The sequence below is a fragment of the Pelodiscus sinensis genome, chromosome 1 (genome assembly GCF_049634645.1).
Source record: "Pelodiscus sinensis isolate JC-2024 chromosome 1, ASM4963464v1, whole genome shotgun sequence".
Classification (NCBI taxonomy): Eukaryota; Metazoa; Chordata; order Testudines; family Trionychidae; genus Pelodiscus; species Pelodiscus sinensis.
In genome coordinates, this window is record NC_134711.1 from 96,600,385 (window position 1) to 96,628,153 (window position 27,769).

The 27,769-nt window shown below is 44.1% G+C and overlaps 1 protein-coding gene across 2 annotated transcripts in view; it reads right to left on the reverse strand.

Moving 5' to 3' along the window:
• Nucleotides 1–22,898, reverse strand: part of RIC8B (RIC8 guanine nucleotide exchange factor B) — a 58,409-nt gene extending 35,511 nt beyond the window's left edge. The window contains exons 1-2 of one of the 2 annotated variants that reach the window (XM_075938417.1): nucleotides 22,666–22,898; nucleotides 16,835–16,882 (exon numbers count right to left, since the gene is read on the reverse strand). In XM_075938417.1, the coding sequence (XP_075794532.1) occupies nucleotides 16,835–16,882; nucleotides 22,666–22,752 (135 nt within the window). In that variant the 5' untranslated portion in view covers nucleotides 22,753–22,898. The remainder of the gene's footprint in view (nucleotides 1–16,834; nucleotides 16,883–22,665) is intronic. The other variant, XM_075938421.1, reaches the window with a different exon arrangement.
• Between the last annotated feature and the right edge of the window lie 4,871 nt (nucleotides 22,899–27,769).

Genomic DNA, 27,769 nt, shown 5'->3' on the forward strand with positions numbered 1-27,769 from the left:
TGGACTAGGGGGAGCCAGGGGCAGAGCAGCTGGAGTGCTGCCAGATGGTCCCGCAGCACTGCCCTTTCCCACACTGCGCAGTTCCCCGCCAACCCCCTCTCCTGATCCCTCATAGCCCCCCTTCTGGCACTCCGGCATATCTGATAATCTGGCACCCCCTGAGTCCTAAAGGTGCCATATTATCAGAAGTTTACTGTATATGCTACAGGGAGGCAGGTTTTTTGCTTGCTTTTTTTTTTTTTTTTTTTTTTTTTTACAGTAACAGTCAAGAGTATGAAGAGTTATGCAGGTTCAACTGTGGTACAATGCTATGGAGATACATATGCTTTCCTGTCTGGCAATTTGATGTAAGATACTTTGAGAAGTTGACTCTCACAGCGCTACTTAGAATATTTGGCCTGTTTTGATTTGAAGACCTACCCATTTGCCTGCATTCTTTACCTCTAAAAGTTTATCCATACATTTTTTGGTCACAGTTGTGGTTACTTTTATCTCACGTACAGGGAGGCACCTAATGAAAGCCCGATCCAGTGTGCACTGCAGTCTGTCAATGGGAGTGTTTTCCTTCAATTTCATCCAGCTTTAGATCAAGATCTAAAACCATTATGTATAGATGGCACTCTTGTTTGCAGCCTCAGCAGAAAGCCCAAGAATTGAATGTTTACTTGTTCACCTTCAGGGATGATCCTTCTCAATCACAATAGGGTAGATTCCCTATCTCCATTGCACAGACTTAGAACGCAAGAGCTGTCAATACAGCAGCTTTAAAAAGCACCATGGGGGGAGATTTTCAAAGACACAAAGGGCAATTAGGCACCAAACTCCCACTGATTTGCAACAGGAGTTGGCACCTCTCCCCTCCTCCCCCCAGCATGTACCTTTATGCCCTTGAAATTCAGTTAAAGGTTAAATAACCTCATTTCATTGCTCTGAATCTTCATGAACTGTAGTAATGCAATGGTGAAAACCATGTTTGTTGCAAACTGGAGATAAATGCAGGAATATTTGATTAAATTTTAAAAAACCCTTTTAACCTAACAAGTGATTTGTACAGCATATCTTGAACCATCTATTGGAGGTCTCACTGTATTATACATGTCACATACAGACTAGACAATGTCACTGCCCCAAAAGGCTAATGATATGATGAAAATCACAGTATGCTCACAAACTTATGCCCTACTAAATTTGTTAGTCTTTAAAGTGCTACCAGACTAATTTTATTTAAAAACACCACTTATAGTAGCAGTAAGCAATGGCAGGTTTTTAATGACAAAACCTTCTATGACAATTACGTGATCACAAGCTGGTTGGACCCTACTAAGCCATCAAAAAGGATGAACCTACAAGCAACAATTCAGTAGAGCAGGGCTACTCAACATGCGGCCCACAGGTGGGAGCTAAAACAAAAAAGTAGTCAATAGAATGGTCTTCTGTTGATGTGCATTATAGTAGTTAAATTCCTGGGCTGTCATTGCTCATGAAGAGTGCTGTTATGAGTGGCAATCAAGTAAATATTGTGTTTCGTTAATAGCAGAACTGACTTAAATGGGGCCTGTGTGTGGTGTAGTCTTGCTTTAATCTTTGTATTCATGCCCATCAGTGTGAAAGAAGCTATTTTGCATATATATTTGCATGCAACACACTTATGTTGCAGCCCTCCACATGTGCTGTGAGTATCATAGTGGCCCCCAGGGCTTCCAAAGTTGATTAGCCCTGCGTAGAGGAAGCTCTGAATTTCAGTTCTGTCAGCAGAGGCAGTCAGTTGCAGAAAGCCTGCTAACTGATCCAAACTGCCATATTAAAATAACGTGGAGAGAGACGGCATGTTTTGTTTTTACCCTTTAACAGTGTTGGGTTGTGAAAAGAAAGAAAAAAAAAGGTAAACAGCAATTTTAGCAACTGTGGGGCTAGCAGAACAAACGGTGTTAACAGGGAGTATTCAGGCACTGCTGACAGTTGGCAGCATTGCACGGGCAACTTTAACTAAGCATTTCCTGGCTTACAGAAACTTGAGCTTTGCTCAACTCAGTGTTCTGCAGGGGGACAGATTACCAGCATCTTTAACCCTGCATCGACATAGGGTTTTTCCCTCCACCTCAGTCATTGAATTTCCTAGTTTTTCAAAACAGGAAAATTACATGAGTTGTTAAAGCAGCTGTACATATGCCCCACAATTTGAATACCAAGCCAGTCAGTCCACTACCAACACATCAACTAGGCTCCATTAGCCTTGCTTTGGGCACACCTCCTAGCCATGCTACTGATCTCCTCAAGACATTTCTCCTCCAGCCTGCCCCACTTGTGGCAGTTTCTGATTTATTCATGCTCAGTTTGGTTTGCCATAGCTATTGTACAACAATCGTGCGGACCAAAACAAAAAACCCCAAACAGACAACCCCACCCCAAACACACAATGATGAGCTTGGGTGTGGGGAGCTTTTTTGTTGCTTCCCTTAGTGCAGGGGTTCCCAAACTTTGACACGGAGACCAGTAAATCCATTCATGAACTTTTGGAGGACCAGTAATGTTCATTTGCGTATTTGCATATTCATTAATCAAATGATGAATATTCAAATAAGTTGTTTCTGGTCCTCCCAAAACCCCCAGTGCCAGCTTTAGCAAAGCTTTTGATATGGTCGCCCACAATATTCTTGCCAGAAAGTTAAGGAATATGGATTGGATAAATGGACTGTAAGACAGACAGAAAGCTGGTTAGACCAGGGTTTCCCAAACTTTTTACTTTAGTTGGAACCTTTTTTTTTCCCCCCCCAATACTGCTTTTTGCAGCCCAAATATATAAACACAAAAAAAAACCTGAGAAAATACTAGACATATAACACGTCTGGTATTTTCTCATTAGGTAAGTTGTATTACTAGATGTATCAGTTTGTAGTTTCGAACTGCCTGGCTGGTAAATGTGCTCAGGCTGCATGAGTGTGTCTACCAGCCAGACAGTTGGCAACTACTCGAGGGGGAGTGTGTATGGGGCGGGGGGGGGGGGGGGGGGGGGGGGGGGGGGGAAGACAATAGAATCCCCAGGCTGGACTAACTCATGCAGGGGGTAAGGGGGGTAACACGGGCAGCATCCCAAGATCTATATATGGCCAGGTCAGTCCCACTCCCCGCAGGCCGATTCATTCCTTCCCCCTGCTCTCCCCGCTGTGCCACTGGCCAGCCCCACTTCCCCTCAACCCCCCTCCCGGGCAGCCAGGTCCACTTCTCCCAATCTCCCTTGGCCAGCCCCACTGCCTGTATCCAGCTCTCCTTCCAGAGGCCGCTTCTTCTCCTCGCCCCCATCTTCCCCGGCCAGCTCCCTGCCCCCAACCTTGCACCCCCGCTTCCACCAGCCCTCCAATCTCCCCAGCCTGCCCCGATTCCCCCATCCAGTGCTGCTTCCGGTGGCCAGCTCTCCCCTCCTCCTCACCCCAGAATCCCCTGGCACCTGCACCTTCCCTTAGCCCTGAATCCTCCTGGTGCCTCCCCCTTCCCTTACTGCCCCTGCCCCCTTTGTCCTCTCTTTCCCTGATACCCACCCCCTCAGCACTCTCTGCCCCATCCCCTCCTGCCCCTCTGTGCCCTCACACATCACTTGCTCCATCCCCACCTCTCTCATGCCCACCCCTTCTTTCAAGCCTTCTCCCAGCACCTCCCCCTCCAGCCCCCAATGCCCTTCCCCTCTTCTCTCCTCTCCCAGCATCACCCTGTCACCCCTCCCACTGACACCTCCCCTCCTGCCCTTTCCCTCATTGTCTGCACTTGGCCCCCTGGCATTTGTCTGTCTCTCCTGCACCCTGTCCCTTGGTGCCTTCCCCTCCCAAGCCCCTTCTCCTTCCATTCCTCCCCCTCCGCGCAAGCCCGCCGCTGCTGCCTCCTCGCCTCCGCCCAAGCCCGTTCCCTACCTTCTGCCTTCCACATTGCAGGGCCGGAAGCCGCCAGAGCCAGCGTGGCCCCACCACGTGCCTCCGAAGACTTTTAAAATCTCGGGCCGTGACATCACGTCAAGCCCGGGCGTGCTCCCTGCCCATGTGCAACGCCGCACATGGGCAGCAGCAGGCGGTGAGGAGGAGCCACGCACAGCGGGGACGCTCGGGTGGGAGGACACGTGGGAGGGCTCGCGGGGGGGGCCCACGCCAGGCAGAACTGGGGGAGAGACCCAGCTGGCACTTCCGGGTTCAGGGACCCGGGGCCCGAATCGGCCTGAGGCAGTCACCAGCCATGCTGAGGCCCGGTATTTTTTCCCGGGCCGCGGCCCATAGTTTGGGAAACGCTGCCTTAGTGAATCACTTTCTATTTATACATGCTATTGGACATCAACAACTAGAAAAATACTTTCCATTGCTCTAGTATACAAACCAGGATCTGACCACTAGCCTATTGAGTTAATAGTGTGAATGATGGTTCTCTGTCACAGGAAGTAACTGCAATTTAAGGGTGAACAGCAAGAGTTTTGCTACAAATATCTGCTTTCAGAGTTTAGCGATTTCTGACATAACTCAAATGCAAGTACTGCAAATATAAAAGTGACCTAAAGCGTATATTTGAAAATGGTACCTCTATATACTACTACATATTATTCTACTTTAATGTGAGAATAAATAATTTGTCCCTACAATTACCTCACTCTGAACTGTATGCTCATCGCATTTTCCTGTAGCAGAGCAGATGGACTGGCAAAAATGCAGGGAAATCCACCAAAAGTAGTTTTTAAATGGTTTTCACTTATCTTGCCTCCTATAAGCAATGCAGATGAGAACTGGTTCTTTCTGCATACTGTACACACCACCAATTTCAATGGGAGTTCAGCATGCCCAAGGAATGCATTTTAGGATTCTGGGATGCTGTGTGGAAAACTCCCAAACTCAAACCTAACCATATGCTGCTGTTACTGATAATCAAGATTAAAGATTTAACTTTAAGAGTCAGGTCTTCTGCTTTCAAGCTAAAGAGATATTGGTTCAACCTTAATGCTTGATAGTTTTAATGCAGCTTTGTGGAAGGAGAAGTTTTGACTTGGAAGGAGATGGAACATCCACCTGCATTAAAAAAATTCTTTAACAATTCCACACAGTTGTGGGTTTTTTTTAAATTTTAGAAGTGTCCATTTTAAAGAGGCCTCAAATAGCTAAATCATAGTCCAAGGATTTGGAGAGAGGGGGGAGGCAAGAGGGACAGTGGTGGTAGGGAGGAAAACAATATCATACATTTGCTATGATGTTTCATATGGTTTATTTTATCGGATCACTGGCCGTGCCTGCATATTTGGCTTCACCAGGAACGATGCGCCAAAAAACCATGATGTTCCCAAGTCACTTGAATAAATGGTAACTGGCATCAGGTCATTCTGTCTTCTCCTAGACTGACTTAAGTCTCTGTAGTTCATTGTGTCTTCTAACAGAGGTTTTTCTTAGTTTTAAATTCTCAGTTGATTTTAATTAAGCTCTCAGCAGGCGGTTCATGAGCTAGGCAAGTTTTTAATTTATTTAATACAGCCTACTTTAGCATCTGTTCAGAGGGAAGAATGGTTAGTGAAGTCAATAGGAGCTCCACACACAAAACAGAGGCAAAACTGGGCCCATAAAACAAAACAAACCCCTCATCTCTCCCCCTCGCCCTCCACAAGCTTTCACAGCTCTTGTATGGGTTTACAGCATTTGTATTGCTGCTTTCTATCTTGCACCCAACTTTACTGACTACCTCTTTTACCATAAGCAAAAATATCCACAATTCACTGAAATCTTAACATGCAGCATAAAATATATAAGGGACTATATGCCATAATCAGCTAGATCTAAGCTGTACACAAGCAGCAATCCTGGCTTCTGGGACACTCTGCTCTGACACTAAGAATTCTGCAGCAACTTCATCTAAAATATTTAAGGAGGTATGGTGGGGGTCAAGCTAGTGAATTACAAATAAATATTAACAGTGAAATAATTACAGTGGCCCTCATTTTATACAGGCTTCACCATTTTGCACTGACTGTGCATAATGGAATTACAGAACGTATCAGAGAAAGAAGTTCGCCAAAAACTCCAATCAAGTAGGAGTCAGCTGAGGATTTCAACTCCAAATAAGGTTGTTTGGGATTGCGGGATAAATGGGATAGACAGCTATTTCTGCTAAAGAGGTCAGAAGTGAAATAGCAAAGAATACCAGCATATTATGGCATTAAGTTTTGGAATGAAGCATCCATTGGGCTGAATCAGAATGCGTATATTCTTTAGATGTACCATTTCACCTCAGTGTATTACAAGGATGTCAGTAGAGCCCTGCATGGACACAAAATTGGTACGTGTGTTTGTATTGACAAAAAGTGAGTCGCGGATACCTGCATTGCATCTGCAGATGCAGCTACCCACAGATATAAAGTGGATATCCGCAGATTTGCAGGGCTCTAAATGTCAATACTGCATTAATTTATTTTTAGTGCAAGTTATTTTCATACCTTTCAATAAGGATGAATGAAAGCTTAGATTCTGGAGCACAATTTTGTAACAACCGCTAGTGTTCACAACGAATTCTGCAAGGTCAGGGTTGGATTGTGCAAAAAAACATGAAGTGCCGGGAATGGGTCTGTTTTCCAGAACATGGAAAGGGGGGAGGGGAGGGGAGGGGAGGGGAGGGGAGAGAGAGAGAAGGGACACTATACTCACCGTCACCGATGGGGACAGCTATAATGCAGAGTAACCACAGCAGGTAGCCATATCACTGTGACCGTATCTTGCCAGCCACCAGATTGGGTAAGTGCCTTGCCCCCTTCCCTAGAATGGGGTGAAGGGGAGGGCAAAAGCTCCCCCACACCTGACAACTCCTTGCCCTGAAGGATCCAGGCAACAGCAGATTAAAATTAAAGAATTAATAAATCACAACAGTAAACTAAATTATTGACTGAGAGGAGTCCATGCTATCTTATAGTACTTCTTGAGACATGGAGGCAATGTACACCAGACTAAAATGTAAAGAATTAATAAATCACAACTGTAGTCTGGTGTACATTGCCTCCATGTCTCAAGAAGTACTATAAGATAGCATGGACTCCTCTCAGTCAATAATTTAGTTTACTGTTGTGATTTATTAATTCTTTACATTTTAAACTAGATCATTGACTGCTATTTTATAGTACTTCTTGAGACGTGGAGGCAATGTACACCAGACTACTATTGTGATTTATTAATTTACATTTTAAACTAAATTGACTGAGAGGAGTCCATATTACTAAGCCATCCTTGTTTGATATTCTATATTTTATTGTTAAAGAAATTGTGTGCACTTTGGATGATTTTCAGAAGGAAAAAAGTCAAGAAACAGCTAAACACTTCATTTTTAAAGTTTTCTATCATGTTTCTAGTCATTTTTTAAAACAGATGGGTACCAAGGCAGAAAAATGTTCAGTGTACATACACAGTGTTTCCAAATAGCTCAGCTGATTTTTAGCCATTGTCCTGGTGCTACATAAAACTACCACCAGATGTCCCCAAATGGACTTTATTGCATGTCATTTGTCATGCAATGCACCTTCAACAGCTTAACCAATGAAAGATGGGGACTAGGCTCTATACTCCAGGTCACCTTTTAAACTCTGCATATTGAAGAAAATATATATGGATAAATGGTCTAATCCAGCTACACCTTCCTTGAGAGTTATCATTTAGCATAAGAATTACTGAAAGCTTTGTAAGACAAGTCCAAAGAGCACATCATAGTTTGCCTTAATGTCCCCCCCCCCCCTAGTTTATGTTAATGGACACAAATGAAAAAAAGTGCGTAAATTTTTCTGAAGCTTGTTCTCCCAAGGCAACTTTACTCCTAGAATCCCTAGATCATGTCTCCCATAATATGCAAACACATCTAGACTAGAATGAGAACGAGAAAATGATTTAAAGACATAGCAAAATTTAATACGTATACTAGGGATGTAAGAGTATAGCTGTTTAAACAGGTAACTGATAAACTGAAGGTTATGGATTACCCTAACAGCTACACAGGGCTCCCGGTCCAGCCACCTGATGCCCTGTGCTGCTGCATCTATCAGAGGCAGCAGCATGGGGCGGCAGGCTGGAGCCAGTATGCTCCCAGGGAGCTGCCTGCTGCTCCATGCTGCTGCCTCTGACATGGAGGTGGGCGTGTGTAACCACTGAAATTGTCAGCAGTTACACAGTTAATTACACACAATTTAACATCCCTAATACATACTAAGAAATGTGTATATTAAAAGTAATAAACCCAGTCATGCCTCACCATTAAAATGCTTTCTGTACTTCCGGCTAAATAGTCACTGCTGCAATTGAAGCAGCAATGTTAATTTAGCAAGTCTGGTGAAGACAAGCTAAGTTGATAGCAGAACATTCTCCCATCAACAGCTGTTCTCCATCTTTCTAAGGGTACATCTAGATTACATGCCTCTGCCAACAGAGGCATGTAAAATAGGCTACCCGACATAGTCAATGAAGCAGGGATTTAAATATCCCCAGCTTCATTAAAACAAAAATGGCCACCACAGTGTGCCGGCTCAGCTGATCGTCGGCACAGCACGCGAGTCAAGACACGGATCAGTCTACAGGGAATGCCTTCGTCGACCGCTCCCTTATGCCTCGTGAAACGAGGTTTACAGGAGTGGTCGACAAAGGCTTCCTTTGTCGACCGATCCACGTTTTGACTCCTGCGCTGTGCCGACGATCAGCTGAGCTGGCACAGCATGGCTGCCATTTTTATTTTAATGAAGCCGGGGATATTTAATCACTGCTTCACTGGCTATGTCGGGTATCCTATTTTACATGCCTGTGTCAGCAGAGGCATGTAATCTAGACGTACTCCAGGAGGCAGAAAGTCAGTCAGCAGGAGACAGTCTCCCATCAATATAACGTGGGTACACATCTTGTGAGTCTAAGTTATGTAACTAGAGTTGCATAAATTAGGCTGATTTACAGTTTTAATGTAGACCAGCCCTAAAATGTTAAGATTATGGTCCCCTCAAAAGTTTTAAAGACTGTGTCCATTAAGAATATTCAAAGATGGTTCTCTGATAGAAAAATCTTAAATTAAGGACCTGAGTAAACACCATCTTGCTTCAAATAGTGTAGTAGTAAGGAGAACAAACTGCAAGAATTATTGTAATGCAGTCAGACAATTTGGCAGCATATAGCACGATGTCAACAAAGGACATTAAAAGCTTAACACAACACAATCCAATTATACATACTTCTAAAGTTATTTGATCTGAACAGTTGGATAATCAATTCAAATAACTTCAGGTATATTTGTATTTGGGTTATAAGAACAGGGATACTTATATTTCAGTGTGCAATCATTCAATACACTTCATCCCTTCCATAGGATTGCAGATTAGTATGTGTCAAAAATTATATAGCACTACCATAAAGAATGAATCCTTGCAATTTAAAGGAGTTTTTATATGAGCAGATGGAAACAGTTTTCACAGTTTATACAAAGGGTATTACATAAGATATCAAATGAAGGAAGACAAGACACCACCATAAAATTGAGAGCATGAAACAGCAGCCACGTCAACAGGAAGAAAATTAGAAATCTGATGTACAGAGCAACTGGTGTATCATTTAAAGTTCTTGTTTTATACAGACACCTAAAATGTCAGTGTATGCAATCATATTTAAAACATGGTCAATAGAACTATATGTTAGTTTCTTGTTCTGAGATATGTAAAGTCATCTTAACCATTTTATTTTTATTGGGTTTATATTTACATAGTTCTAAACACTTCTTAAGTCCGTAATATATATTAACAACCTTGATAGTTCTAAACTGACATCTTCAGATACCAGATCTAGATTTAAGTGGAAGTATATTGGCTATTAAACCTGCTGTACCTTTCAACAACCAATATATTCATATAAAGATAGTTGCTTCTAGCTTGTGTTCAGTAAATTCACATATTGCCTCGGAACCAACCCATTTGTGTGCTTGACTCAGGAAGGCAGACTGTTCTTGTATATGCATTCTAGATAATCCTAATTTCTTTGAAATTTCTTGTTCACGTAACTGCACTTGGCAACTGATTCTTAGTAACTACACCCACTTATGAAGTCCATATTAGGGATGTAAAGGGTTAACTGGTGATGCTTACCAGGTAGCCCATTTAACCAGTGGCCTGGCCAGGCTGGAGCAGCCCCTCGCCTTATGTAGGCAGGCGGCCACTCCAGCCCTACAGGGCCCACCGCCCACAGGATCCCAGCTCAATTAAATATAACGTTTAACAGGTTATCTTTTTAACATCCATTGTCCACATTCTCCAGAACAACAGTTCAGAATGTTTTCTCTAGCAGTGTAATTGGGGCAAATGCGTGTGCTCCATTCCTCAGGGAATAAAGGATACAGTAAGCTCAACCCCCATTCAATTCCTTTGAACTACTTTAGGTAATGAGTTGGAACAATAGTGTCCATCTGTATTATTCTGGTTACTGATCACTTAGGCTGGATGTTAGTTGGTTACTTTTTTTGCAGTTTCAGTTAGTGGTAGGTCAGTAAGGAGGAAAAAGGAGTGCAGCTTATGGTAGATCCTAAATTTCTAGATTTTAAGTCATGCCTAGCCAAGGGAGGGAGGGTAGGCAAATACTCCATTCAATGATACCCAGACAATAAAGGCATGTGTTATGGCAAAGAAACACCCAGTTATCTCAGACCATCAAAAACTACGTTGGGCTCTGACCACAGACCCAAGACAATCATCCAGTGTTCTTGTCAAGAGTTCTAACACCAAACTCAGGGGCCAGGAAGCAACAGAGGTAAACTCAAAAATCCTTAGAAACAGTCCTGCTTCTCAGGGCTGAATAGTTCTGACTCAACAGCTCTGATGCCAACTGCAAAGAGGAGCTTTATTCAGCAGTTCTCAAACATCACTGCACCATGACCCCCTTCTGACAACAGAAGTTATCACATGACTCTGGGCAGGAGGACCAAATCCTGAGCCCTGCCACTATGGGGTTGAAAGTCCCACTGCCCAGGGATGAAGCCCTCAAGTTTCAGTAAATCTAATGCCAACCCTGGCAGCCCCATTAAAAAAGGGTTGTTAATGACCCACTTTGAAAAGCTTGGCTGTTCTCATACTGTGAGTTGGGATGCCAAAGATAACATTATTGCCAATGCTGAATAGAAGGTGGCGTTTTCCAATGCAACCACTATTTCCCTCAGGAAAGGAGTAGCACTGAGGATTCCAGTCTCAAGCCACAGCAGGGAGCCACTATGGAAAAGGCACATGTCTACAGGAAGAACTCAAGGGAAGAGGAATTCCGAGAGTCATCTAAGTTTACTCCTCTGTCTCCAACTGCATCAGCACCATCCTGCATTGCACTGGAGAGCTCAAGACAATTTTCTTAAGTGCCTCCTGTGTCAGTACAGTCTAGTCCCACTGCACCAAAGGTTTCAGCTATTCAGAGATATTCAGTAATTCTTGTGTATCTTCCCCAAACCTCAGTCATTTCAGACTATGAATCACCAATCTTAGATATTTCCCTGGTTCAAGTACCTTCCAGATCTCCTTCACCAAAAGAAACAAGGGTACCAGTTACAAAAATGTATTTAAAAGATATCAATAAAATTAAGGATAAGTTCCATTTTCATCTTTCAATCTCCTTTCATGGTTCCTGCATCAGAGTTTTCTTCAGTCAAAGACACCAATTCCACTGCAGCCTCTGACAAGAGTCTTTCATTAAAAAGTATCATCAAAGGAGAGAAAATGAGACGCTTCCTATTACATCTAAGGATGCTCCTTGGTTTCCTCTCAACTGGCCACATCTTTCTCATATTACCCACAGGGCCTCAATACTCCAATTACAGGAGCAAGTTCTCCCACAATGTATGGGATCTACTTGTGATGAACAATTTTCCTTGTCTAGATCAAGGCAAAGGAGTAAAAAATGTTAAGTGATAATGAAATACCTGTTGATCAGGACAATCATTTTGATCTTCCACATGGCTCATCTTTCTTACTTGATTAAACAATTGCAGAAGTTCTACTTTACTCTCAGCTGATTTTTTTAAAAATCTCAGGAATTACTGAATGCATGCGTGTACACTATGTTCTAATATTCTTCAGGGAAACACAAAAAAAGTGTGATATCCTACATGCTCTTTCTGGAGAAGGAAAGGTTATTGCTAAAACCTGTCAAACTGCATTTGATGCCACCAATTCTGGTGTTTGTTCAATAGCTACAAGTACTGCATTGTAATGTGACACTCACAGTTATCTTCCTTTGTTTTATCAAAAGAAGTTCAAACAACAATTGAAGACTTGCCATTCAGTGGTCAGAATCTGTTCAGTTATAACATGGATGAATCTCTGCATCCATTAAAGATTTGTGATGCAAGATCCAATTTAAAAAAAAAAAGAAAGAAAGAAAAAAAAAGTGTCCTCAGTCTTCATTCTCCAGATTTAGGAAAGCCCAATATGTTTTTCATGTTCTCAACACCAGAAGGCTTCTGGACAATTTGGGGGAGGGGGGGCAGGGGAGAATCTACATATTAAAAGGAAGTCAGCTCCATTACCTTCTTCTGTACTATGCATTTGGATCAGGCGTAGACATCAATTTGATGCAGGGGTCAAGGTCCTTGTACTAACCTACAAAGATCTCCCCCATACCCTCAGGCCTGGATGTCTTTCACCACAATCGAAGGGTCCTTCAAATAAGCACGGATTATTAATGTAATTCAATTTCAAACTTTTGCTTCCTTTCAGCCCCACTTCCTGGTTCCTTTTCAGGGACTATTTTTATGAGCGTGCCACATGCCAAACAGATGACCTCATCAAGTTAGGAGCATTAGAATTAGCACATGAAGCTAAGAGCATTAGAAGCCTCTCTGTTTCTTTATTTTCTCATTCAAATATAATCTATTTTCTTTATTTCCTCATTCAAAAAAAACGTTTTAACATTCAATTTTAGATCTCAGGAACCTTAAATACATTCAACACAGCAAGTTCTGCCTGGTAATTCTCACTTCACTTATCCCAACATTAGATACCATGGATTGGTTCATTACCCTCAACTTAGGGGACATTTATTTTGATGTGCAATACACCAAAATTTATTGTTTTATGGCTCTTGGGAGCAATTATTCATTCTGGGTACTTCCTTTCAGAATGTCATTGACACGAAGGGTGTGTTTATGAAGTGTCTGCCAGTGCCAACAGTTTATTTACACTTACAAACATTATGCATTTATGTGGATCCGTCCCAATCTATGGAAGAGTTCTGATAAATACTAGATTCAGTAGTTATGAGAGTATTCTTCCTACTGGACACATTTCAAATAAAAAGTATATCCTTCACTTTTGTACTTACTCTTTGCTTACAAAGTGTTTCAGACTTAGGCCATATGGCTTAACACACATTTGTAACTCCAATTGCCAGATTACATCTGAACATCTCAAGCAAAGATCAAGTCAGTTTACAAACCAACACTCTGTAATTTGTCATTAAAAGTACAGACTCCAGATCAAATTATGCGTATGTGGGGGAATTCCATTTGCTTCTGCAGTTATGTCCAAAGCACTGATAGGCTTGGATGCATATATTACTTCATATTCAGGGTGTCTAGTCATTTCTAGAATCTGAGATTCACATAAACATACTACAGTTGAGAGCAGGGAGATTAGCTTGCAAAATGTTTCTGCCTGTCAAGGACTCTTCAATCCAGGTTCTCATGGACAATGCTACAGTCACATATACAGGCATGTGAGATCAGACCATCTTTGTCTCGAGGACACAACTTTCAGAATGACGTATTCAGAAGCCTGATGGCTCTTCACTTCCTAGGTGAGTAAAATAGTACTGCGGACTCACTAAGTAGCAAATGTACTTGCCTGATGAATGGGGAAAAAAAATTCTCTTCTAAAACAAGTCTCCCAAGAGCAGGGAATTTCCCAAAGACTTGTTTGTGCGCGATCAAAACGAGAAATATTCAATTTTTTTTTTAAAGCTGAAAGGAGTCTAGGATCCTTGACAGATGCCTTCATTATTTTGCTGGTCACATCATTTGATACCTACTTTCCCTCCATTTCCACTGCCCCCCCCCTCCCAAGGATGCTATTGGAAAATAAGACATGAGAAGGCTTGAGTGATACTAGATGATTGAAGCTGACCTCATTAGTATTAAGTCCGAGAACCAAAACTGGTGTCAAGTCATTCACCACAATACTGCTTAACAAAACAAAAACAAAATCTCAGAATTAGTCTAATTTTTCACCCTCTACATTTCAGAGGTTGGATCATATTGGGATGTCCTCAGTAGATAGTATTCTTCATAGCAGAAAGATCCATTAGGACAATATACCAAGTCAAATGGAAACTTTTCCCATTATGGGCTAACACTTCTGCTCCATTTTAATGTTCTATTCCAATTATAATCCTAATTTCTTTGAAATTTCTTGTTCAATTAACTGCACATAGCAACTGATTCTTTGAATAACTGCACCTACATATGGGTTCCACATTCTCCAGAACAGCAGTTCAGAATGTTCTCTAGCAGTGTTCAATGGGATCATGCATGTGCCTAAATTACCTTATCTTTAAAGATTACCTATCTTCAATAACACAACAACATCCCTAATTTCAAGTGCTTTTAAATAGTCAGGTGACAGCATGAAATTTTAGCTGTTACACAACTATTCAGTAGTCCTCAGAGGCAAGGCTGGCAGCCAGTGTGCTCCACTCCCAGGATGTCTCTAATCTACAGGGTTTTGTCGACAAAAATTGACTTTTGTCAACAAAACTATACCTGCGTCTACACTGCCACCGCGTTCTGTCGACAGTAAGTCAACAGAACGCGGCAGTTTTGTTGACAGCGATAAGCCTCATTTAACGAGGAATAATGCCTTTTTTTCTAAAGTACTCCTTCGGGAAAAAAAAAGGGGCTATTGCATGAAAACTGTGCTTTTTCGAAAGAGCGTCTAGACTCTTTCAAAAGAGCGGCTTGCTTTGTTGACAATACTGATCGTAGTGTAGATGCTTTTTTTCGACAGAGGCTTTGTCGACAGTATCTGTGAACAAAGTCTCTGTCTAAAAAGGTGTGCAGTCTAGACGTAGCCCCAGAGATCCCCCTGCCATCCTGTGCTACCTCTATCAAAAGCAGCAGCACAGGGGAGCCAATTTAAAAACCAGCTCCCCCTCGCAGACCGGCTGCCTCCGATACAGGCAGTAGTGCAGGATGGCAGCAGCCCCTGTCCGTGGGGAGTGGGGGCAAGCTTCCTGCAAACAGAGGCTGCTGCAGAAACTTTCAAAATTTCTAAATAGTATCAGGGCATCTTATGATGAGATACCTCAGTTGAATATCAGAATTCATTCCACCAGAGCACAAGCTATATAGATGCCATATTTAAGACAAGTTTCATTACTGAAAAGAGGTAGAGCAGCTACCTTGTCTTCAGCTCATCTGTCTATAAAACATTATTCATTAGCCACTGCTTCAAGCTCTGATGCCAGTTTTGAAGAATAGCTTTTAGATAACTTCTAGCTCCTGCTTTAGTGAAGGATGACAGCTAGATAATCACAATAACTGGGGTCCACATGTTCAGTAACTTGAACAAACAGTATGTGTGGTTCTCCAAGATGTTTTGCACATGTTAAGCCCAGAATTCACTCTTCTCATAGCTTGGAGTCTCAAATGGGGATTCAGTGAAGGAACTGAGTGATGGTTGGGCTAGTTGTGCCCTTTAAGGAGGGTAGGGCAAAAGTCTGCAGAGCACATGAATGACCCCTATTGCACATCACTAGTGAAATTGTTCACTGAGCCAACTGTATACCATAAGTGGGGACCGCATATGCAGAACATCTTGAAAAAACAGTTACTATAATGTAAGCAACTGTTCTTGTCATTACTAATTCCTGCTACCAAAGCAAGAGCACAACCCTTTTACTAAAGATCCTTTTGCCAATAAATCCTCAACTTAGCTTGAAATCAATTTAAAGAGAAAAAGCAAAGGCCTTGAGATAATGCACTACTTATGGCATAAAATTTTAAGAAAAAATAAAAAAGAAAACAGAAGCATTTCTAGGAGTTTTAGTGCCAGATTTTTCTGGTTCTCTTAGGAGCTGTTAATCTCAGCACCCCTACAGCAAAATGCCATAAAATGCAAATGTTTCCTACCTTTGACTCCCTAAATATAACACATATTTCACCAAAGATCATTAACTATGAAGTAACACTAATTTAGATGTTATTACCTTCTGTAATTCAATTTTAGAAGGCTTTTAAGTGTCCCTTTCCAATAATGTATACCTGCCAACCAGCAGATGCATACAGGAAAAACTGGTGATATAACTATTCCTATGGAAGGGGCTCCCCCCATTGAATGTGCCAGTTTTTTCCTGACTCCATGCAAGCACATATTGGCTACGTCCGGAGGATCGGGGCCAGTGTAGACGCTCTTTTCCGGCTTTTCTAAAAGCCGGAAAAAAGCGGCGGACATTTTTATTTAAATGCCACGGGGGATATTTAAATCCCCCGCGCATTTCCCTATTGCGATTTCAAAAATTACCATGCCCCTTCCAGAAAAGGGGCCAATGTAGACGAGCCCATTATGTTTTCTCCAGTTGAGTTAGTGGCCCCTCATTACTTTTTCTTAATTAGAACCTTCAAACAAGACTTCTTGGTACTTTTGTTGTTTTTCTTTATCAATTCATCTGCAACTCTATGTTCTTTTTTCCAAAATCATAGCAAGGCAAAAATATGCATGTCACAAGTATGACAAACTACTTATGGTTGTATCACTTCAATGATAGCTGTCTCTACACAACACAGAGCAAAGGAAAGACTGCCCGAAAGGAGGCATGCATAAAATAGAAAGGTTTGTTTTGCTTACCTTTCTTTTCTCCTCATCTGCAGGATCAAATTTGAAAGTGGCCCTATTCTGGAGAAATAAATTTAAATATATAGTCCATTAACATTTGTTATTAGTTGTCAGTTAAAATGCAAAATTATTGCCATAATCTGATTAAAACAAATTCCAGTTTTAACATAAACCCCTCAATTTGACAGCATACAAAGAGACTTTCCTGAATCATGTACTCTGTCTGACATCCACCTATGAGACTACTGTTGGCTTGCAGTAAGTGCCTCTAAGATTGTTCCCCAATTACCTTTAGACTTGTAGAATAAGCCTGGATCTAGGAGATCCGTAGTTCTAACCTTTACTCCCGGAGTGGACATAGCCAAGTCACTTAGGGCCAAAAACTAACCCCCACTCAAGTCATGGATATTTTTGTCACTAACTTCAATGCAATGGAATCAGGCCAGCAAGGTAACTGCAGTTTCCATTATGTGTAAATAGGTATTATTTCTATCTTTTCACCTCACACAGATGTCAAGGATTAGTTACACATATAAAGCAGAAAAGCTGTCTAGGTACTCAGGGTTTTACAAATGTAAGAGGAAGCAGGAGCCAGTGCGGGGGGGAGCCAGCTTAAAAGCCAGTTCCCCTGAAGCACCCTCTCTGTGGTGCTGCCTATTCTCCTCCTTCCCCTCCCCGAATGGGGATGGGGCAGGGGCTGCTCCGTGGCAACAGTCCCTGTGCACAGAGATCCCACAGCCTGGCTCCTACTGCCTTTTAAATTGCAGAGCTGCAGTGGGGTTTGGTCCCAACAGCTGGCATGAGCCAGAACTGAGCCAGGCTGCCTATATAGTTCAATAGAATTTTTATCAACTACTCAATTAGGTAAATACCTGCATTTTAACATTCCTAGCTGTAGTAGCTGTTTTTGACTGCACTTAAATGGTCATGAAGGTACCAGCTGAAGGTCTCATGAAGAAGCTGAGGACAGGCTTTTGATACATTTTTAAGAAACAAGATCTGATTCAATATTAAGGGGGACAACCCCAAGTTAAATGGAATGAATTCACACAAATATACTATCCCCTTGTCACAGATATTTCCTAGATCTTGACAGCATCTTTTTACTGATACAGGAACATCGTGAAAAGACTAGGCAAACCCTTGGTGGGGGTAAGATACTCTAAGCATAAGGGGAAACACATTTGATGCACTCAATGCAGATAGGGCCATGGAGTGGGAAGAGAAAAAATGAGAACCTAAATAAATACTTTTAAGCAGCCATCAGCAGCCACCAAGAAACAACTCTTACAAATTAGACACAGAGAACTTGGTTCTTCTACAAAAGAAAACGTGTTTAGTGGGGAGATAAGTCATCTGCTGCTTTTAGAATTTGATGGGTTTTCTGAACATTTTGAACAACATGTCTAGAGCAATTTTTTTTTAATGTGCATTGTTAAGAAATCTAGTTAGCTATCAGTTTGTAAAGACACCTAGATATCGTGATGTTTTCTCCTTCTGCCTAATTATGCTTTAGAGGATTAAAAAAGGACAAAAAAAATATTGTGGTAGGACTTCTTCACAAGAACAATACGAAGGAAAAAGGCCAAATTGGGACAATTTTTAGGGACTCATTCCCCCAGTCCAAGTTTCCCTAGAACACACAGCAAAAACTCCAGTCAGAGGGAGACATTTTAACCATAGCTAGAAAGTTGAGAAGGAAGGGGGGCAAATACAAATATTTTAGGAGATGTTTAGATGCATTCAGACTGATTGCATACAGCTGTATTTGTTAAATTCTGTGTCAGCCTTAAATTCCTGAACAGTCTGCCCTTCAAGCACAACACCCTGTACCACAGATGACAGTTACCTAAAACCTCTGTTGTGACAGGCAAGTGAATTTCAGATCAGAAGTTCACACACAGGTGAGATACCTTGCCACTAGCCCTAGCCAATTCAATCAAGTCTATTGACAATTAGGCCAGAACTTGCTGAGACACACCAAGAAAACCCCAGGTAACACAAAACAGTGAAACAGCTACTGTCATCATTAAAAGTCAGAGACAACACTCAATAAGAAATTCAGGTAAGTCTTTTCCTATCTCATATGTGGGAAGACAACCATTCACTGACTCCAGTTCATAATGGTTTCCTTTTCAAATCATATGACTAGAAACATGAAGAAAATGAAAAGCTTACTCCCTTACAAAAACAGACAAAGCCACCAGGAAAGCCTTGGTCCAGGTTACAAGTCCAAGATTCAGACTGAAGTGGTACTAAACTGAGGTGCTGCAACAGGTCAGAAAAGGAGAGGTGGCAACTTAAGAAGCTAGCACTCAAATCTAGCATGCTTCAATAGAAGAGTTAAAGGCTTATTTTTAAACTGCTTCCAAAAGTACTCTAGACCAGGGGCAGGCAAAATACAGCCACAGGCTGGATTCAGCCCACCAAACTGCTGGATCTAGCCTGCAGCCTCTGCCAGGCTCCCTGCTTGCCTGCTCCACCTCCACACACTGCTTAGAGCAGCCTGGGAGAGAGGCTTTGCACACTGCCCATCTCCAGCACAATCTTGCAAACTGGCAGATGGGAGCTGCCTATTAGCAGGACAGGCAGCACCTGAAGTACCCCTCCTCCAGGGCTCACAGCATTCAGAGAAGCACATGGCCCCTTCTGAGCTGCATGCAGAGGCACAGAAGACCTGTCTGAGAAACCAGCTGGGCTGTTGATCAGGAGATTACTCCTGCACAGAGCCCACCTCTGGCACCTCAGCCCATCCCTTCCCACAAGCCTCTTCCCTCACTCCTATCCCCAATCTTCTGTACCATCTGCAACTCTGGTCCTGCAACCATACTGTCTCCTATACCCTGCACCCAATTCCTGGTCACATCCCAAATCCCTGCACCCCTCTTCCAGTTCACAGCCGTCTCTCAGACTCTGCACCCTCCCATACTCTTCTCCTCCAAAGGAGAAACCTTTCCTATACCCATATCCCCTTGCGGAGCCTGCACCCCCTCCTGCAGCCTAGGTCACAGCCTCCCTCCCAGATCCCATACCCTTTCTGAACCTCAATCCCTTACCCCAAGGTCCCTTCTGCACCCAATCTTCACCCCAAACCTCCTTCATTAATATAATAAAATACCACTAAATTCTTGGAGTGCCCCTCCATCACAAATTATTGTCCACCCCTGCTCTAGACAATACAGCTGTTCTACAAAGTTGGAAGTAACAGAAAGTAGTTTTTCTATCAAACTAAGTCAAATGATCTTCAGATAGACAAAAACAGTCACCTAGCCCAACAAGTGAAAAAACTGTACTTTAGCATGCCTGCTACTAGGAAATCCAAAAATATCCCCATATCCCTTGACTCCACACGTGCACACCCCTGTGGTAATAGGAGCAGACATGTCTTTTCCCACCACTCACTAGATGCTTCTTACCAGCATCTTCAACTCTGCCTTCTCAACTGGCTTCCTATGGCTTTCATAAACACTCATGCCCATATCTTGGCCAGGCACACAAGAAATTAAATAAAATCCAGGAGATAGTTTATGAGAAAGACAGCGCTCCATTTTATTCACATACTGACAGCCATCACAGATCACATGGTTTCCACATCACCCAGTCACCTCACATACACTAAGAAGAAGTAGTGACAAGAGAACCCTATCCAAACATGTCTTTCAGGCAGATGAGAAGTTTCCCATCATCTTCCAGAAAGGAAGGAAATGACTCAAATGTGATTCTCCTTCTCTCCCCACATCCAAATCTGCAGTCATGTTATCAAAACGTTGCAATCACTGATACCACAGGGTGATGGCAGAGCTGAAAAAAATCATTATGGTATTCTCATTTCTGAGCATAGCTGTTATTTTGTGAGGGATAACTAATGAGGAGATTTCAAGGAAGGACAATATCCATACAGCATTCATACAGTGCATAGTAACATATAACCTAGAGTAAGTTGAAAAGACATTCTGGTAAGACTGCTTTACAGTGTAATTTTACATTAGGATAATGCTTAAAGACCTCAATCCAAGATCAGGGTCCCTTCGTGCTAAGAACTGAACTAACATGACATCCCCAGTTGTTGCTCCTTAGGTTTAGGGTGAGTGGGGTGGAAAAAAGCTATAAATTAGGGATGTAAAATTCCATTAATTGCCTAGCCAGTTAAACATATTGTTTAACTGGTTAACCAATTAAAAGGGGGTGAGCAGGGGGTCCAGTGCAGCCCCTGCCTGCAGGGTGACTGGGCCTGCCACAAACCGAAGTTTCCCATCAAAACAGCCCCTGCCTCCAGGACACCCAGGCCTGCCACAGTCAGGGGCTGCACTGAAACAACCACTGTTGGAGGCAGGCCCCCTTTGGGGCTGGAACAGTGGCAGCTATGGAACTGCTCCAGCCCCATTGGTTAATTTTAACTGATAAGGATGAGGCTTACTGCTTAAACTAGGGGTGGGGAACCTGAGGCCCAGGGGGTTATATGGACACTGGTGGAAGGGACATTGTGTGGATCTGGCCCCCAAGGTTCTGGGTTGCCCCCCAGCATTGGGGAGCCCGTGCTGGCAGTCAAATCCCCCTACTATCTCCCTGTGGGGCTGGAGCACACAAAATCTCCCCCAGGTGCTGGTGTGCAAGGAGAATGTGGAGAGTGTTTTTCTCCCTCAGTTGGGGGCCACATTAGTGAGGGTTTGGTTTGGATTTTTTTGCTTCTTACTTGTGTATGGCCCCAGATTGTTTTCTGCAGGTCAGCAGCCCCCAACCCAAAAATGTTTCCCCACCCTTGGTTAAACCTTTACATCCCTACTATAAGTCACCACACATCTGTACAAACACAGGGTGCCCCCACTGTAAGTAACCCTGGTACACATTGGTCCCATACTAGCGTTATTGATGCTTGTGGGAACTGTTCTGTTTTATGTCCCCCCCCTTTTCCACTCTTCTGTTGCACAAAAAAACCCCACCCCAAACGAACAAAAACACCCCAATTTGCAAAAACAGAAGTCAGCCACAGGAAAAAAATTCCCTGCTTTACATCCTTTTGCTATACATCCACTTTTTCTCAACATACCTTGGACATATAGCAGGGATGCCCTATATTAAACTTCCCTGAATTCATTACTCATTCACTCCTCACAAAATAAAATTCCTCCTCACAAATAGCAATACTGTATTTTTTCAGCTCTTTTGATTGGCATTGTGAGAAGAACAAAGAGCTTGTGATGATTTGATTTCCTGCATGGCTGTCATGTAGCTATACACACACACACACACACACACACACTCTTGTTTTCCAAGTCAGCCACACAAGCATCAATTAAATAACCTCTCAGATGGAACTGAGGCAGCTGTGGCAGAGAAGGTGAACGGCACACAGAATAAGAAATGAGAGGAGTAGAGACTGGGAGAAGTGGCAAAGGGAGTTATTTCAGGGAACCACTTAAGAGAAGTGATTGGTGTTCATTAACTTATGGAAATTTACGAGGTTAAAAAGGGGGTTACAATGACATGCGACCTGGGGCCTTGTAGAGGAACGAACGGGAACAGCTTTGAGTTACGTGAGGCAGGAGCAGGGATGGGCAGGGCAATAACGGGGTTAAACAGGGGACTTTGACCCGAGATAAGGGGTGCCAGGGAAGAAGGAAGGGCGGCACTGGAGTCAGGGAGCGGGAGGGGCACGAGGGCCAGCAGGGGGGACGGTTGGAGCGCAATGCAGAGTGGCGGCGCTACGGAGGGGGGAGCAGTTTACACGGCAAGTCAGAGTGGCGGGCGAGGGTTCCCGCGGGGCGGGGGGGAGGGGCAGTGGAGGCGCGGGCTGGGCTTTTACCCGGGCGCTACATGAAGACGGAAGGGGGAAGGCTCGTTACCTTCTCGTTGTACCGGCCCAGGACCCGCTCGAGGCCCTCGGCCCCGCCGCGCCCCCTCACGGCCTCCAGCACCGCCTCCAGCTCCATGCCTGCGGGGCGCTCCCGAGCCAGGGGCAGCACAGCTCCTCCGCCAGCAGCAGCCACCGCCTACCAGCTGCTCCCCGACCTTTCACCCCGCGCCGCCGATGACGCCACGTTCGCCCTAGAAACCAACGGCCCGGTCCCGCCCCATGTAGGTGGGCGGAGCGAAGCTATGGGAAGGTGTGTGCGCGGGAGAGAGAGAGGGAGAAAGAGACAGACAGACAGATCAGTCGCTATTGGCTGGAGCGGCCACAGGGAGGCGGGCTCTTGAGCGTCTAGCCGTTCCTATTGGCTGCGCTCTATTTCCCTCCTCAAATCCGGGCAGAAGCCCCACAAGCCTGTTCAGGCAGGTTCGAGGTAGGCAAAAACTACATTTCCCGTCATGCAATGCGCCAGCAGACCACTCCTGTCGCCTATTCATGAGCCGTTGCATGCTGGGAGTTGTAGTCTCCGGGGGCTGCGGTTATGGGGTGGGGCGAACAAAAGCTTTAATTCTCAGTCGCCACTGGGGCATCGACGTGTTGGGTGTGTGAATGTGTGTGTCTTGTCCCCGCTCCCGCTGCCGCCCTCCGTGCCTCAGTTTCCCCCGCTGCCCAATGGCCGTCGCGCTATGTCCGCGCCGTGGTGGCGAATACAACTAATAGCCACCGCGACCGTTGACGTTCCTTTGCAGGCGGTTGCAAGGTCCCGCTGCGCGCGGAAGCGGCCGAGGGGCGGGGGCGGGGGAAGCGCTGTGGGTTGTACCACGTGTGTCCCTCCACCCCAGTGGGCAGGTCGGGCGCGTCGCAGCACCTGTGCCCCCGGGCCGTGCGGGCTGGGCGGGTTTTGCATTGGAGCGCGAGGAAACACACGGCGCTGCAAGCGGGACGCCTGTGCAGGGCTGGGTGCCGCTAGGAAAGCGTGGGACTGGCTTCTTCAGCGGCAGCGTGAGAGCGCGGGCGTGGCTGTGGGGCAGCTGCGGGTGGGGAGTTTGGTGGAGGGCAGGGGGAGGGAAGGCTCCTGTCCTCTCCCCTCGCAAGGAAAATGCTGGTCGCCCCTCTCTCTGCATGCAGCTATTGCAGCGTGTTTGGGAGCGGGGCGATGCCAGCAGTGCAGCAGGGGACCCGTGCATCGCACTGCCCCTTCAATAGCTGGCCCTAGGGTTAGAACAGGTGTGTAAGTGGGAACTGAGCAGGTGCCCTGGGGAGGAGGAGGAGTGAAGTCCCAGCGGGAAAGGAGGACACTCTCTTGTGACTTTCTCTTAGGTTGCGGCTGAAGAAAAGAGCAGTCCTTGGTGTTGTGCATGAGATAAAGCTTAAAACAAACATCCTGGTGATCAACTCAGAAAAACTGGAGCCGCCAGTGGCTGCTAAGGAGCCAGGGTGTTCAGGGAGCCCCTACGTGCAGGGCCAGATTAAGAGGGGGGGCTAGCCGGGCAGCTGCCAAGGGTGCCAACTTATGGGGGGGCACCTGAAAGGTGTGCAGCACGCCGGGAGGCGGGGCCACGCATGCATCGTGCGCCCGGGGGCAGAGCCGTGCATGCTGCCCGGGGCGCAGGAATGGCTCGAGCCGGCCCTGCCTACGTGTACCTATAAAAAGCAATAGTCAAGTATGCATACTGCACAACTGGACAGTCTTTTACTTCTGTGAAGCACACTACAGCAGTGGCTCTCAACCTTCCCGCACTATTGTATCCCTTGCCAGGGCGCTGACAAAATTGCCAGGCCACTGGAGAAGGGGGGGGAAGGCAGCACCACACTTGTTGAAAGGGAGTCCCAGAGCTAGTTTCCTCCCACTACACCTTCAGGGGCTGCCTGAAGTGTGCCAGCCAGGGCTCCAGAAGCAATGTAAAGGGCCTGGGGTTCCAGCTGCTGCTGAGAGTATCATTGTGGCCCCTGGGGTTTCCACAGTTGAGTAGCTGCCTCTGGTTTTTGACTCACCAGGCTAAGAGGCAGTTGCCCCCTCCCATCCTCCTGTGGACAGGTCTGCCCCTTGCAGGAGTCTGATTTGTCTTGCGTTTGCCATGTTACACCTTACTTTACTTGCTTACAAAATTAGACAAAAATACTAAACTGTCTTAGCACACTATTACTGAAAACTTGCTCACTTCCTCATTTTGAGCTTATAAAGTAAATGAATTGGCATATAAATATTGTACTTACATTTCAGTATGTAGTATATAAAGCAGTATGAAAATTAATATTTGTCTACAATGACATGTTTAATCTGGAGAAGTAGGTTGTGCCCACTATATATTTTTGTTAGTCTCAAAGGGTGTGTCTAGACTACAGGGTTTTGTCGACAAAAGTGGACTTTTGTCGACAAAACTATACCTGTGTCTACACTGCCGCTGAGTTCTGTTGACATGACATCAACTCAGTTTTGTCGACGGCTGTAAACCTCATTCTACGAGGAATAACGCCTTTTGTTGACAGAGTTGTGTCGACAGAAGGTGTTATTGCATCTACACTGTCATGTTGACGAAGCGGCTTGCTTTGTCAACAGAACTGGATGAAGTCTAGATGCTCTTTGTCCACAGAAGCTTTATCGACAGTATCTGTCGACAAAAAGCCTGTAGTCTAGACGTACCCTAAGGTGCTACCGGACCATTGTTTTTTTTATAAAATTTTAGTTTGTACAGACTTCCCTAGTGATTTTTACATAGCCTGTTGTAACACTAGGCAAATACCTAGATAAGTTCATGTGCCTCCTCAAAGACTGTTGCATATCGGTAGGGGTACACAAACCCCTCATTGAGGATCATTGCTCTGCTGTGTTTTCTTACTGTAGAGTGTTACTGTCAGTGAATGATAAGCCTGATGCCTGCCATGTCTCCATCTCTTGTGACTATCAAGAGTTCAATATAATTGGTGTTTTTTATTCCTAAAGTCCCGCCTCCTAGACTCACGTGAGAATCTTAGCTTCCACTTAGCAACCAAAATTAGTCTCTCCTTCGCTATTGACAACATGTTTTGCTTTGCAAAGTTGCCCATGCATAGTGAATCCTTTTGCAGACAAATTAATTATGGGACTTTGTAGTGGCCTCATCAGCATTTAGCATCCATGGAATGGTAACATGTCACAACTAGCTCCCAGCTCTCCACTCGCCTGTGTACTCTGTCATGTGCTGTATAGAGTGACAGATCAATCTGATACCATAGGTAGGCAAAAAAATGCAGGATGAATTCTCAAAACGTAAGGCAGGGCTACTCAACTGTGGAAACCCCGGGGGCCACAATGATACAGCACATTCCAAGAGCTGCAACTTAAGCGTGGTTGCATATACATGCAAATATATATGCAAATAGCTTCTTTCACACTGACAGGCATAAATACAAAGCACATCCCACAATGCCCTGGCACCTTCTCTCTGGGGGTTAGAAACACTAACACCTTGTACCTGCCTGTTCCAGCCAGCCTGTCCACTTGTGTCTTTCAATGCTCACCCCACGTGGGAGACACCTCACCATTGTGGAGCATGTTCCCAATGGAAGCCATGTTCAAAGGATCCTGCCCACAGGCCGCATGTTGAGCCCCGCGTAAACCCAAACTGCACCATAGGCCACAAACAAATGGGCTCCGGGCCGCATGCAGCCCACATGTTGAGTAGCCCTGACATAAGGGCAGAGTTCTTATGTTCCTATATGTCTGTGAAGCATTATACACATCTATAGGTTTGCAACAATAAAAAGAATGTACAACTTAAACAGTATTTTATGTATTCAGAGCATTTTATAATCAAAATGCACTGTTCAGATTGCTGAAAATTGCCTATTTTGAAATAAAAAAATGCTTCAGAGGGGTGTTATCTCCCTCAGAAGGAATTTACTTATTCACCACAAATCTCTTCCCTGGCTCCCAGGAGTGCTTCTCCTTGGAGAAGACTTACCTCTTGCTGTCAAATATTTGAGTGTACAGCTGAATATATCCTGAGGGAAGAGCATTAGCAACTTCTAATGGACCTCCAAGTAGACACACTTGTACATCTTGAGCATGCATGAATGAATAACCCAGATCCAAACCTAGATTTGAATTTTCTGTGAGAGCCTCGATCCATAGGGCTGAATTGGAACCCAAAATCAGACTATCATCCAACCTTTAAGACAAAAAGGAACAAAAATTCAGGCCTAAATACTAATCTGATTTTTTAAACTCAAGACATATCAATACAGAGCCTTTTGAAAGAAATCAAGCAAAATAATCCTTGATAGTTCTTTTATCTTCATATCATAATTAAGTGCAAGCCAGCCTAGACCTCACTCTCTAAAAAAAACAAAACATTCAAATGTTTTACATACATTTTTATGAAACCCTGATAGATTCTAGAAAACTGTCACTGGCACTTTAAAGGCACATTGTCATTTATCATCCATGCATTTTATTTAACACCTTAGGTAGCATATGAAAGATTAGGATTTCAATGAAAAGCGGACAGAATAAATTGCATCTTCCTCCAAAGAACTGCCAGACCTTTTCAGATGGTGCATACCATAAGCTCTTCCCATGTTAGTCACTTCATCTAAACCTTCCAAAGCAGTGTCTGCCCCTGAATTTCATGGGTTTCAGGGTCAGTCACAACAGAATTGTGAGGTTGGGGAGGTCAGAGGCCATTTTTGTCAAAGGGTAGTGACCCTAGCAGCAAGAGGTAGCCTGACAAAAAATTGGATTCATTCTAGTGAAAGTAGTTCTCACTACTCTTCCCCTGCTGAGTCTTTTTTCTACCTGGTAATGAAAATCCTGCAGAGTTGTAGTGGGGTCTCACTACTGAATGACAAAAAAAAAATCACATTTTGAAAATGTATTTGTAGTGGTCTTACAGGGTGAGGGGAGGGGGAGAGAGGGCAAAGACAGAGGACTTCCCCAGAGAAATCTGTAGTGTTTCTTTACTTAAAAAAGTGTGGCTACCAAACCACAACAATTTTAGTTACCATCATCAAGAAAGGTAGGCAGGGGAGGGTATTTAGTTGTCTAAGCATGTGGTCTGTAAAAATGTGTACACCTAAGGTGTGTCTACATTGGCGTGATTTTGCACCAAAGCAGCCGC